At 39.1% G+C, this 13959-nt stretch overlaps 1 protein-coding gene across 2 annotated transcripts; it reads right to left on the reverse strand.

Moving 5' to 3' along the window:
* Positions 1 to 321: 321 nt before the first annotated feature.
* Positions 322 to 4962, reverse strand: LOC149546260 (disease resistance protein ADR2-like). 2 transcript variants are annotated; one of them, XM_089791114.1, is made up of 5 exons: positions 4110 to 4962; positions 2909 to 3983; positions 2443 to 2781; positions 1072 to 2352; positions 322 to 984 (listed from the first exon to the last, which is right to left on the reverse strand). In XM_089791114.1, exons 1-5 carry the CDS (start codon positions 4817 to 4819, stop codon positions 547 to 549), a joined length of 3843 nt encoding a protein of 1280 aa, XP_089647240.1. In that variant the 5' UTR covers positions 4820 to 4962; the 3' UTR covers positions 322 to 546. The 2 variants fall into 2 exon arrangements, with proteins under 2 accessions (XP_089647240.1, XP_089647239.1); XM_089791113.1 differs by having other exon boundaries at positions 1072 to 2781.
* Between the last annotated feature and the right edge of the window lie 8997 nt (positions 4963 to 13959).

Genomic DNA, 13959 nt, shown 5'->3' on the forward strand with positions numbered 1-13959 from the left:
AATGTTTAGGCTACATTTTAAGCATTGTAGCCTACCTCGACTTTGATATCATCTTGAATTTTATAGAAGCTAATTAGAATTTAAAGCAAGAACTTCCTATTTAGTGTTAAAATAATTTAGCAAACAAATGGTTACTTTAAAACCAATCCATCTTTGATGTTAGTACTATCTGAATAAGACACTTCCATGAAGTGCTCTTAAATTGAAATCAATCCAGATTAACAAATCTGTAGTCTAATCTGACTGTGCTGCTATGTTGAATTGTTCAGACACTTCCATGAGGTGCTCTTATATTGAAATCATCCATATTAACAAACCAAAAAAAAAAAGGACAAGTTTATAATGTGAATATTTTCTTGTTCCATGAAACAAAAAATGTCTAAGACTTCTATTATACAAAACTCTCCAACGCTCTTTGTGGTTGACTTCATCACACTGTAATGGTCACACTCATAAGGGTGGAAGTCATACAACAATTTTTAAGTAAATTACAAAAGACGAATAGGAATGATGAATAAAATCAATTGAGTTTGCTTCTCAGATATATCAGTTTGCTAAAAGCGCCCATAAACTGCAAAAAGACTCCACAAGTCTCTGCTCTTCTCCAATTACAAGCAAACCTTTCTGCACTTCACCTTCTCCTGAATCTCCCTCTATCATATACTCCTCTGCTACGTCAGGTATCGAACATTGTGTGAAGAGACCTGTCAAAAACCATGTACCCACCTCCACCTCGGTTGAAAATGCTTCATCATTTATTGAAGATATTCGCAATTGCATACGTGGAGTAGCGCAATTTATAGAAAAACAGACCATTACGGCTTCAACAATGACCGATGGCATCCGCACCAGTTTTGGTTTGGAGGAAATTTTCAGGTTAGCGAAGGAGTCAACAAGAGAGAGTGTTGGAAAGTCGAAGGAGCTTATAAGCGAGGCAGCATCACCGACTGCTCGCGTACATACCCATAATTCTCTAGGCCATTTCTGCAAATCCTTTGCATACCAACATTAGCCACATTACATAATGATAAAGATAAATGGGATTCTAAATTCCTTAAAAATAATCATTACCTGAATGCTTTGAATGCAATCTTCCACGCCTGATCTCCTGTTTGCTCTGACTCTTACAGTCCTCAATCTTTCCAGCCTTTCTAAACTGCCGATACCCTGCATCTCCCACCTGGTATCTGCTCTCAAGTCCTCTAATGCTTTACAATATTCCAGACCTTGTATTTTCTCAACTCTGTAGCAACCTATGAGAACAAATTCTTGTAGAGAGACTGATTTTCCTAAACTAGGAAGCGTCTCCAACTTAGGGCATCTTTCTATTTTAAGCCTCTGAATATTTACAAGACCAACTATGCCTCCGATGTTCCTCAAACTTTTACACCCCAGCAAATCTAAGTCCTTGACCGTAGTTGGTATAACTTCAATCCTCCTCAGATTGTCAATATCTCTAATTCGCAAAGTCTCAAGAACAGGACAACAATCTGGAGGAATAGAAATGTAGGGTACTTGTATTGTCGTTAGTGACATCCATTTAAGGTTGCACAAGGATGAAACAAACGAGGCTGACCCGAGATTCAATTGACTCGTTGGGCACTTGTCAATAGCCAATGTCTGAAGATTATTCAGTTGCCTAACTGTTTTTGGTAATGATTTCACTCCTGAAAAGGCTAGGGAGAAATGCTCTAATAGATTAAGATGACCCAGAGAATCGGGCAAACTCTTCAGCTTGGAACAGGATTCAATCCGAAGATTAGTCAAAGATGTCAAATCTCCGAGCGAGTTGGGCAATCTTGTCAAGCGCTCACTCCCTATCTCCATCACTCGCAACTTGCTCAGTTGCCCAATGTTGACTGGTACCTCTCTTAACCTTTTGCAACCACGTAAGTCCAGCTCCCTCAACGATTCCTGATTTGTTATGTCACAAGGCAACACTTCCAATTGCTGGCACCCAGAAAGGTTTACATACTCAAGTTTTGTTATTTCTTCTAGAATATTTGACCCTAAGGTGAGGTTTTTACACTCGTTTAGGTTCAACCCTTGCAGGAATATCAACTCCTTAAAAGAGTCAGGCAACGATTTCAATTTGTCACAGCCTTCAAAACTTAGATGCCTCAGGTTTCTCAAATTGCCGAAATTGCTGGGGAGCGATGATAGCTCGACACAATAAATTATTTCCAGGTGCTCCAGCGATCGTAGAAGGCAAAATTCGATTGGCAGATCCTTGAGAGAACTTGCATTACTAACCGCTACTTTTTTCAAATGACTCAGACAACCTATTGAGCTTGGAAACCTTTGGAACCTATGACAGCCAGAAATAACTAACACTCTTAACTGCACAGGAGCCTGCAGAAAAGTGGGAATCAGAAGGACAGACACATACAAATATTTAAAAAATTGCAATATAAGCAGACAGTTTAGGAAGATGATGCTTACATCACGGTCAGTCTTCCATAGTTCTTCTAGTTGACTATCACCTCTTTCATGGAGTTCTAAAACCCTCAAATTTTCCATTGAAGTAAATGAAAGAAGATTTCTCTGACCGCTGTCAATGCACCGAAGCCATAACAACTCTTTCATTAAATCACCAATTATACCATTGTAATAATTTCCTTTTACCTCTAAAATTTTTAATCCAAGCGAAGAAGGTGTAAGCCAACGAGGTCCTTTGCTGGTGTTAACTACGACCTTCCCGCCCGTGGAGCATTGTGGAAACTCCTCAAACCCAACGCTGGATGCAGCTGTTTGAGACGCTAATCCTCGAATGCGAATGCTCTTTTCAATGCAAAAATTAAAATTAAAACAAATCCTAATCAAAATATCTATAATTCATCGACACAAGAAACAAATAATTACGCAAAAAAAAATGTCATTCATTAATCAAATAAAGTATTGATTTCACCTGCCCTTCATTATAAACTTTAATAATTTGATATGGGGACCAAATGCGAAATGGTGGTTGTTGAGCTGCAATTTCTCTTCCCAAATCTCTCAACTGATTATGCATTCTTATACATCCACCATCATCAAGTTCAACAAGACATTTATTAAAAAGTATTTCCCAACTGTGTAGACCATTCCATCCTAATCCATCCCAAACATTAAGAACCATGCTTTTGTTCTCTCCAACGAAAAAACATGCAATGTCTAAGAATATTTCCATCTCTTCATAATCTAAAGTATCATAGCTTACTTTTAAGCTTTCTTTGATGTTTTCAGGCAGTATTTTGGAGATCTCCAGTTGTTCCTTCCAAAAATCTTTTCTGGAGTTGCCATATAACTGTGCCCCAAAAACTGTCAGAGACAATGGCAATCCATCACAAATAGCTAAAAAATCTTTGACTAAAGACTGGAACCCTTGAAGGGGCCAGGGTTGCGAAAAAGCATGCCAACAAAAAAGTTGTTCAGCATGATGTGGATCCAGTGTTTTCATTTTATAAACTGTGGAAATGCCCCAAGATTTAAGCACTTCGAGTTCCCTTGTAGTGACAATAATCAAACTACCTCTTCCAAGACCGTCCTTGTTAGGCAACAGTGCATCCAATTGTTCCACATCATCGACATCATCCAGCACTATCAATACTCGAACAGATCTCAATCGACTAGCGATCTTACCCTTCCCCGCTTCTATACTGTCCACTCGTACATCCTTGAGACCAAGGTCCTCCAGTAGTTCTTTCTGCTTGGCATTTAATTTAACTTGATTAGCAGCAACTCTAACATTTAATAGAAAACTAGATCTTTCCATAGTTTTATTTTTGTTGTTATAAAAATGTTTAGCAAGAGTGGTCTTGCCAGAGCCACCCATGCCCCATAATCCCACAATATGCACAGGGTGTTCCACAGATTGAAGTTTCATTTCAAAGTCCTTTATAGCTTCATCCAGACCGGTTGGATGTTGGGCAACCTCAAGTGGCATTTTTTTGATTACTTTAGAAACGGAATTGGCAATCTTCTTGAGCAGCTCCACCTCATCTCTAGACATACATAACGGCAATGAGACCAAGTACTGACTTCAATATACAAAGAAAACTGAAAATTTAATGTCTGAAAGAATTCGGAAGAAAATTGGGTAGAGAAGGGTAAGGATACTTGTTACTCACCCCTCGGTCTGGACAATATGACCGATATTAAAGGAAACACTGTTAAGTGCATCCTTCCACTCCTTGAGCTTTTCTGGCGTGTATCTGTCTTTGGGAAATGCATCACCGAATTCTCCCTTAGCATATCGGACATGTTCAGGTAAAATACGGTAGAAAACAGGTACAATTTGGGAGCCAGTTTTGAGCATAAATGCAAGTTCTTCTAAACACCAAGGAGATTGGGCATAATTCTTGGAAAATATAGCTACATGAAGCGAAGCACTGCGGATTGTTTCTTCTATTTCTTCAGGCAGGGAACCCCCCAATTCACGCTCTTCAGAATCAAGGAAAACCCTTAATCCCTTGCCATTTAGGGTATTAGACAGAGTGGTTGCGATAGAGTCTTTAACATCGGGGCCGTGATGATTAATGTATACATCATAGGGCAGATCTTTCATGGCAGAGGTACAATTATATGGTACCGTGCCTTGCAAAGCATTTGTAAGCTCATTCTGTGATTGACTATAAGCTGGGGTCGACGCAGGTGCGATGGAAATGGACTGATCTAAACGCGTAGAAAAGAAGCGAGAAAACCAAGCAAAGCAGGATGAAAAGAGGCTTACCACTGAATAAGCAACAGAAACATATGCAGCTGCAGGAACTGCTTGAGAAGAATCTGCATCCTCGTTTACGGGCTGACGCCCATTTTGAAAACCTGAAGTAGATGCCATGGATTTAGATTGAGCTCCGACAGAAAGAGCGAGCTAAAGATGGATCAACGCAAACAGGGCTTTTTTATGAGGAACTTGATCGCGGAAATCTTCGTATGACGAAAGAAGACGCTAAAACTTTTGATAAAGATAATTACCAGACAGATGCGAAAATTATGATTGAAGGTAAGTAAACGCTTTCGTATAGTGGATGAATGACACTGGTTTCACTACCGACTTGTAAGGAGAAGAATTTATCTCAGAGCCGTATAGAAAAGTCTTTAGGAGATGGACCCACTCGTGCAAGGAATCTAAAGAGCACGCTAACCTCTTTCCTGGTCAAAAGATGTCCGGTTTTTCCCTTGCTGCAGCTGTTACGCAGTAAGAGTCATGGACCAAGCTCTGGCATTTTCTACTTCCATTCATTCATAATTATTCATAATTGCTTAGGCTAATTTCTGTTAGGAACCTGTGTGTTCCTTCTGTTTATTTTGTTAGAGTAGTGTTGTTGGACGCATATGCTTTGTAAGTCGTCCCGTGAGTATATTTTATTATCCCACATGCATAGGTAGTATTACTTTTCTAGATCGTACCCAGTATATAAGAATAGGTTGAGGCCCTTGATGGGCACGGACGAATTTATTGTATTGAGCTTGCTCAAAGGAGGTTACCCCCTCGAAGTGGCCTGCGATCAGTAGATTCATTCTGAGTTCTGCTATCACTTTGTATTCTGTTATTTCGAGCATTCTCACGATATTGCTATAAGGAGGTTCTTCACATCTGGTATCAGAGCACTCTCTTGGGCTCGCTGGGTGGAAATTACATCAAATTTTTTTTCTGCCGTGGCCTTCAGGTTCCTCTCACTTCTAATATCTCTTGTTATTGCAATAACTCTTTTCAGTTGTTCTGTCTGTGAGTGAATTTTTCTAAGTCGACTGTTCACAAAAAAAAAAAAAAAAAAAAAAAAAAAGAGTAAAATTTTTTCTGTTTTTTAGTCGTAGCTTCCTTGTTTGCTTTCTGTTTCTGCTCATACTTCCGCAGAACGTCTGCAATATCATTTCGCATACTTCCTTCCTTGGCGACCCAACCCCAAATTTTACATATCAAAGCCCTAAATCCCTCATTTATCTAATTTTAGGGTTTGCCCTATCTTTTTCACCTCTCATCCAATCGCCACCAAACTGAGCCACAAGATTCAATTCCTCATTTTGCTCCTTTATCCCTCTTGGACTGTTCGCCTCATTTCGCCTCCCTACCCTTGAAACCCTCATTTTTCTTTTTCCCTTGTCCCCAGATAGTCTTCCACCACCCGTCGAACACCCATTTCCTATATGAGTTTTACCCAAATCCAAGTTTGCCGTAACTAAAAAAGTTTTTGTTTCTCATCTTCTACCCATTTAAAAAAAAAAAAAAAAAAAAAAAAAAAAAAAAAAAAAAACCTTGTTTTATGGTTGTTACGCGTACAGGAGCAAAAATCATGGAAGAGGAAATTGCATCCCTCAAAACCAAACTTCAAGATCTGGATGACAAAATTCTGGGTCTTAACTTTCAGCAGTCAGCCATGAGCCGAAACCATTCAGGAGATACTGGGTCCTCTTCTGGCAATTTCCGTGGACCAAAGCTTGATTTTCCACGCTTCGATGGTTCTGATCCGACTGGATGGATCTATAGGGCAGAGCAGTATTTCAGCTTGCATAATACTTTGGATAACCACAAAGTCTCCCTTGCATCTTTTCATTTGGAACATGAAGCTCTTCAATGGTTCCGTTGGTACATCAAGGCTAATGTAGGCCCAACGTGGAGCGAATTGTGCACCCTCATTTTGGAGCGCTTTGGCCTTAGTTCCTTTGATGATTTCACAGGAGCACTCACTAAACTGCGTCAAACAGGCACTGTAAGAGAATACCAGACAGAGTTTGAAAAATTAGCTAATTACACAGAGGGCTTGTCTGATGAATTCTTCCGTAGTTGTTTTGTCAGTGGTCTGAAGGATGCACTTTGCTCAGAAGTCAAAATGTTTCGACCTACTACAATGATGGAAGCCCTTGGGTTGGCTAAGTTAGCGGAAGACAAGATTAGTGCTCTACAACGCTCCAGATCTAATTTTGTTCCATTCAGAAATACAGGTTCTCACAACCCTCCCGTCATACCAGCTCCCAGAACTACTCTGATCAAGCACTTGTCTGAAACAGAGATGCGAGTCAGGCGAGACAAAGGGCTTTGTTATAATTGTGATGAGAAATGGTCTCGGGGCCATAGATGTGTTCAGCAAAAGCTCTATCTCTTGGATGTGGATTCTCCACCGGAACTGGAAGAATATGTAGATGCTCAGGAAACAGTGGATGATGAGGTTGAGCCTCACCAGCCTGAACCTCCTTCACCAGAAGCTCCACCAGAGATATCTGTCCATGCTTTGGCAGGAGTCACTACTCCACAAACCATGCAGGTCCAGGGTTTCTTCAAGAAGATCCCTCTTACTATACTCATTGATTCTGGTAGCACTCATAACTTCATTGATCCACGAATAGCCAAACAGGCTGATTGCTTTATCCATCCCTGCTCTAGCTTTGAAGTCATGATTGCCAATGGGGGCACTTTACCTTGTAAAGGGAAATGTCGCAATGTGCGTCTCTCTATTGGAGATTATAACATGCGCTCTGACATGTTTGCCTTACCCTTAGGTGGCTGTGATGTGGTTTTGGGTGCCCAATGGTTACGCACTCTTGGCCCCATTCTTTGGGATTTTGCTGAACTTTGGATGCTGTTTTCAGCCGAGGGGCACCAACACACTTTGAAAGGCTTACAACCAGGGTCTCTCAGCATCATCAGTTCACACCGTATGGAAAAACTTCTTAAGAAGAATTCACATGGTGTCATCGCTCAGCTCCATTCCATTCAGATGCAGCCATCAGCAGTCTCTAGCACTCCTGCCGATCTCCAACACATTTTGGACAAGTATTCTGGTATATTTGCTGAACCTGTGGGATTACCTCCTTCTCGTCCAGAGGACCACCGTATTCAGCTCCTTCCTGGCAGTGTTCCGCCCAACATCAGGCCCTACCGCTACCCATTTCATCAGAAGACCGAAATCGAGATACTTGTCCGTGACTTACTGAAGCAAGGTATTATTCGCCCTAGTACCAGTTCCTTTTCTTCTCCAGTTCTGCTTGTTCGCAAAAAAGATGGGTCATGGCGACTCTGCATTGATTTCCGAGCACTTAATCATCTCACTATAAAGGACAAGTTTCCCATTCCAGTTGTTGATGAACTTCTTGATGAACTTCATGGGGCTCATTTTTTCTCCAAGTTAGATCTTCGTTCTGGGTATCATCAAATTCGGGTTAATGAGGAGGATATACCTAAAACTGCCTTCCGCACACATGATGGTCACTATGAATTTTTAGTCATGCCCTTTGGCCTCACGAATGCTCCTTCAACATTTCAGGCAGTGATGAATAACATATTTCGACCATACCTCCAGAAATTCATTCTGGTCTTCTTTGATGATATCCTCATATATAGCAAAACTTGGGCTGAGCATCTCCATCATCTGGAGCTTGTCTTGCAACTTCTCTCTGATCATCAACTCTGTGCAAAACTATCTAAATGTGTGTTTGGCCAGGAGGAAGTGGAGTATCTCGGGCATATTGCTGCACACCATGGAGTGCAGGTGGATCCTACAAAAATAGATGCCATGAAAACTTGGCCGCATCCTAAAACTCTCAAGAGCCTTCGGGGTTTTTTGGGGTTGACTGGCTACTACCGCAAGTTTGTCAAAGATTACGGGAAAATTGCAGCACCATTGACAGCTCTGTTAAAAAAGGATGCCTTCTCGTGGACCCCTGTTGCTGAGACTGCATTTGAACAACTGAAACAGGCTATGTGCAGTACACCTGTTCTCGCGATGCCAGATTTTTCCAAACCCTTCACTATTGAGAGTGATGCTTGCGGCAATGGATTGGGTGCTGTTCTCCTGCAAGATGACCATCCTATTGCGTTCACTAGCAAAGCCCTCTCTGGTAAGAATCTAGCCCTCTCTACTTATGAAAAAGAAATGATGGCTATTTTGCATGCTGTACAGAAGTGGCGACCATACCTCTTAGGGAGTCATTTTTGCATCAGAACCGATCACCAAAGTCTGAAATACTTCCTGGAACAACGGGTATCCTCTCCTACACAACAGAAATGGGTCAGCAAACTCATGGGGTATGATTATGAGATCACCTACAAGAAGGGTAAGGAGAATATTGTGGCAGATGCTCTTTCTCGCACATTTGATAATCAAGCTTCCCTTTCCGCTATTTCTATGCCCATTCCCAATTGGTTAGCATCTGTTCAGCAGGGCTATGACAGTGACTCTTCTTTATCTCAAATCATTCACCAGCTAGCCAATAATCCTTCTGCTATACCACATTACTCTTGGGATGGTGCTTCTCTTCGATACAAGGGTCGGCTAGTGCTTCCTCAGAACCCAGCTCTACATCAGGCTATTTTTTATGAACTCCATGCTTCTCCTTCAGCAGGGCACTCAGGCTTCCTCAAAACTTATGAGCGAGCAAGGAGAAACTTCTTTTGGAAAGGGATGAAACAGACGATTCAACAGATGGTGGCTGAATGTGATACTTGCCAACGCCACAAGGGTGAAACGACCCTCCTTCCTGGCTTGCTCGAACCTTTGCCCATCCCTACACGGATTTGGACTGATATTTCTATGGATTTCATTGAAGGGCTTCCTAAATCCGGTGGCAAGACAGTGATCTTGGTTGTGGTTGATCGTCTCTCGAAATATAGTCATTTTTGTGCCCTCAGCCACCCCTATACTGCCTCCTCTGTTGCACAAATCTTCATGGACCAGATATTTCGTCTTCATGGACTCCCTTCTTCCATTGTCTCTGATCGTGATGCAACTTTTACCAGTCATTTTTGGACTGAACTGTTTCAGAAAACTGGCACCAAACTGAAGATGAGTTCGGGCTATCACCCACAAACTGATGGTCAAACTGAAATTGTCAATAAATGCTTGGAAACTTATCTTCGTTGCTTCACTTCCGAACAGCAACATCAGTGGGCCAAGTGGCTCCCTTTAGCTGAATGGTGGTACAATACCTCTTACCACACTGCCTCTCAAATGACTCCATATGAAGCAGTCTATGGTCAGGCACCTCCAGTGCTCCTTCCCTACACTCCCAACAGCTCACCAGTCCAGGCAGTTGACATAGTTCTCCGCAGCAGGGATCAGATTCTTCGTACCTTACAGGATAATCTTCACATGGCCCGTAATCGGATGAAACAGCAAGCAGATCAACACTGTTCTGAGCGCTCATTTCAAGTTGGGGATATGGTTTTTCTTCGTCTACAGCCATACAAACAATCCTCCCTAAAGCTGAAAGGGCGTCATAAGCTGGCCCCAAAATTTTATGGGCCTTATAAGGTTCTGCAGAAGATTGGTTCAGTTGCTTATAAACTGGAACTTCCTCCTTCTTCTCGCATTCATCCAGTCTTTCATGTTTCTTGTCTAAAGAAAGTTTTGGGTACCACTGTCAGAGCACAAACTACTCTCCCTGAAATGGATACGGAAGGATCCATTATCCTGGAGCCGGTGGCAGTCATTGACCAGCGCACTTGCCAGCTTCGCTCTCGCTCCATCTCTGAGGTCTTGATTCAGTGGCATGGCATGCAACCAGAGGATGCTACCTGGGAACCCCTTCTTCAGATTCAACAACAATTTCCACACCTTAAGCTTTGAGGACAAAGCTTTTTTCTAAGGGAGAGGGGATGTTAGGAACCTGTGTGTTCCTTCTGTTTATTTTGTTAGAGTAGTGTTGTTGGACGCATATGCTTTGTAAGTCGTCCCGTGAGTATATTTTATTATCCCACATGCATAGGTAGTATTACTTTTCTAGATCGTACCCAGTATATAAGAATAGGTTGAGGCCCTTGATGGGCACGGACGAATTTATTGTATTGAGCTTGCTCAAAGGAGGTTACCCCCTCGAAGTGGCCTGCGATCAGTAGATTCATTCTGAGTTCTGCTATCACTTTGTATTCTGTTATTTCGAGCATTCTCACGATATTGCTATAAGGAGGTTCTTCACAATTTCCTAATCTATATGTCTAAATTTGTCAAATTTTTCATAACCTCAAATAGGTGAGTGAAGAATTTAAAACTAATCTTTTGATTTTCCCACATTTATTGAGCTCTTTGTAGAGTGTGATGTGGTCTAAAAGTGTTAATTTAAAACTTCGCCCAATACCCACCACTAAAACCCCCCTAATAGCCCTTATAACTTACTTTTTAGACAAATGGACCAATCAACAATCAAGGAAACTAAAAATTGAAAAAAATGAATAACTATTAGTGTTCATGGTGTTTTTTATGGCATGTTTATGTGTTGGTACTGGTTTTATTGGGCATTAATTGACACAGGGGGGAGGTACTGGTTAGTGTGGCAGCATTGCATGCATGGGTGACAATTGGCTCGTTTCCCCTAATCACTAGGAATAGCACCGTAGTGTGCAATGAGTACTCCAAATTCAATGAGAGTAAATTGTTTGGTAAATGTAGATGGTCAATTCAATAAAAGCAAATTGTTTGGTAGTCTAATTCTATGAAGACTTGTTCAAGAGTTCTTATTCATTGCTATCTTTATGGGACTTTAACATAATTAAGAGGAAAATGAAAATTGGGCATCAACTTATTGAACATTGATGAATATATGTTCACATATTTTTAAAATGTGTAAGTGTGGGGCCATGTAATTAAGAAACTACAAAATAATGTCATGCCCAAACTACGAGGGCAAAAACACACTAACTTTTTTTTTTGAATAATAACTAATAATTAAACATGCTCTAAGTTTGATATGATTGTGATATAAGTTTCAGTACAGGTTCTTTACATTACATCCTAAGATTTTAAACATGAGGACGATAACATCGTTAAAATTTTGAAACTTTCGTTATTAGATTAATATCGCTAAAATTATGATATTACATTAACTTATAATGATATGCAATAAAAATTACTTAAATAACAATGTTCATGAATTCGGATTTAAAATTACTTGCAATATCAAATCAATCAAACCTACATTTAAAACTTATTTAAATAGCCAATTAATCGATAAATTTAATCTACTTAATGGTTAAAACAATTAGATTACATTTAAATCAAAACTAACTAAATTAGTGTTTACAATATTTAAACATTAAATTAGAACTTTCTAAATTAGTTAAACAACCGAATTAATTAAAACTGTATTATCTAAATCGAAATTCAATTAAATTCATGACCAACTAACCCTTAATAACAAAACTATTATCAAAGCTTATTACAAAAATAAAAGTAATAAAATTACTATAACTAAAATACTAAATTAAATTATTTTAACTTACTAATAAACTTAACACTACTCATATTAAACAAACTAAATATCTAATAATAAAAGGAGTAACTAGTTATACTAAACTAACCACATAAATAATAAACTAACTAATTATACTAACAAAATAAACTAACAAACATACTAAGACATCTTAACTAAACTTAACTCTAACACTAAAACAATTATTAGAAAAACAACATACATTATCCTTTTTATTTATTCCCTAGACCTAAGATCTACCTAGGGCCTACCCTCCCCTGCACCCCTAAGCCACGTGGGCGTAACGTAAGCCCCCACTTACTCCTACTCTGCGCGCTGCCCAAGGGTCTGCGCTTGCAGACCCGTCCTTCCTAATGTTCCCTCGCATTGGAGCATGCGCTCAAGAAATGGAAGCATTGAAGGAGGTGGTTGGGGATAGGAGAGTTTTAGGGGGGTGGAAAGAAATATTTGTTAATGAATTTTATTTTTATTTTTATTTTGTGTGGATTCCCTTACCTTATCTCCCCCCATTATGATTCGACCGGAGTACCAGTGTACTAGCTGGCAGGTGATGGATTTGGCCACGCCTTGCCCTAAATGGAATGAAAAAAAAATACAATAAAGTGGGTGGGATTAGATTTCATTTGATTTATTAATTTTAAGAAGAACTAGATAGGGGTCTTAGGCAAGTACCTAGCTTCTTCCAAAACAACATGGAGTTAATGATAAAGTTTTATAGTTGGAGAAAGTCTACAAGAAGTCCAATAAAATATTTTAATTTCAAAAGTAATTAAATTATATTCTTTTAAAAGAGTTTATTATTGGTTTTATAATTACAATAAAAAAGGATAATACAGAGAATATTCTCTGTGGTCTAAGAAGGAATTAAATTTTTTTCTTCATACTTTTTCCAGAGAGTTTTTACTCCTGGGAGTGCATATTTTTTTTGAAAGAAATTTTTTTGACAAGGCATGGTCATGCTATTTTATGCATTTCATTCATGTTGCTAAGGATTTGAATAAATCTATTATTAACATTTCTCCTTAATACAAGTATTCCAATGCAAAGGAGTACATTAGGTAAAGTCTCTCAATCTCTAGTTAAACATGTATGTTTAATATTAATTCTTCAAGGACATGGTATGAGTTCTATGTTCTGATTATTATTATTATTGATTTCAAGAATACAACCTCTCAGTCCAATTGATCATATTTGAAGAACTTAGAAGGTGAATGATACTATACACATAATAAAAGAAAAGGTGGCGGATTATTCTCATTCAAATTTGATTGTAACCACCATGAAATTTATCAAGAAATGAACTATCTTTGATTTCGTAATATATGGTTTGCTCTTGATTGATCTCATCATAATACTTATACATCAAAATTGAAACTCACTATATCAATTCAACTCTTCATTATCGTAATTAAAACTTGAACATTCATAAATCAAGACATTATCTATGATTCTATTCTCCCATTTATATATATGCAAATTAATTTATTCTATTTTGATGAGCACTCTTACAAATGAACATTATGATCAAATATTATGAGAACCAAATACACTCAACCATTATTTTATTGGCTAACCTGATTCAAAGCTCAGCTGAGAAAGAATCAGGAAGAAAACTCGGCTTCGTTGCCATATACAATAAGATTTAAAAATACAATTTTCAATAGGATCTCAATCCCAATTATAAAAATTTTATCCAATTTTCTTCATGATCATAATCAAGAATTTTGTAATGTTTTATGAATCTCATTTCAAGAGCCATGGAGGAAACCAATAACT

Source organism: Cupressus sempervirens, chromosome 7, assembly GCF_028749045.1.
Source record: "Cupressus sempervirens isolate cs-2001-9-10 chromosome 7, ASM2874904v1, whole genome shotgun sequence".
Lineage (NCBI taxonomy): Eukaryota > Viridiplantae > Streptophyta > Pinopsida > Cupressales > Cupressaceae > Cupressus > Cupressus sempervirens.

Bases quoted from the DNA above. Each gene is read 5' to 3' on its own strand.
- LOC149546260 (XM_089791113.1), bottom strand. From the start codon at position 4,819: ATGGCATCTACTTCAGGTTTTCAAAATGGGCGTCAGCCCGTAAACGAG. The intron at 2,782-2,908 runs GTGAAATCAATA...TGCATTGAAAAG, and splicing joins AAGTTTATAATGAAGGGCAG to AGCATTCGCATTCGAGGATT. The intron at 985-1,071 runs GTAATGATTATT...AAGGATTTGCAG, and splicing joins ATTGCATTCAAAGCATTCAG to AAATGGCCTAGAGAATTATG.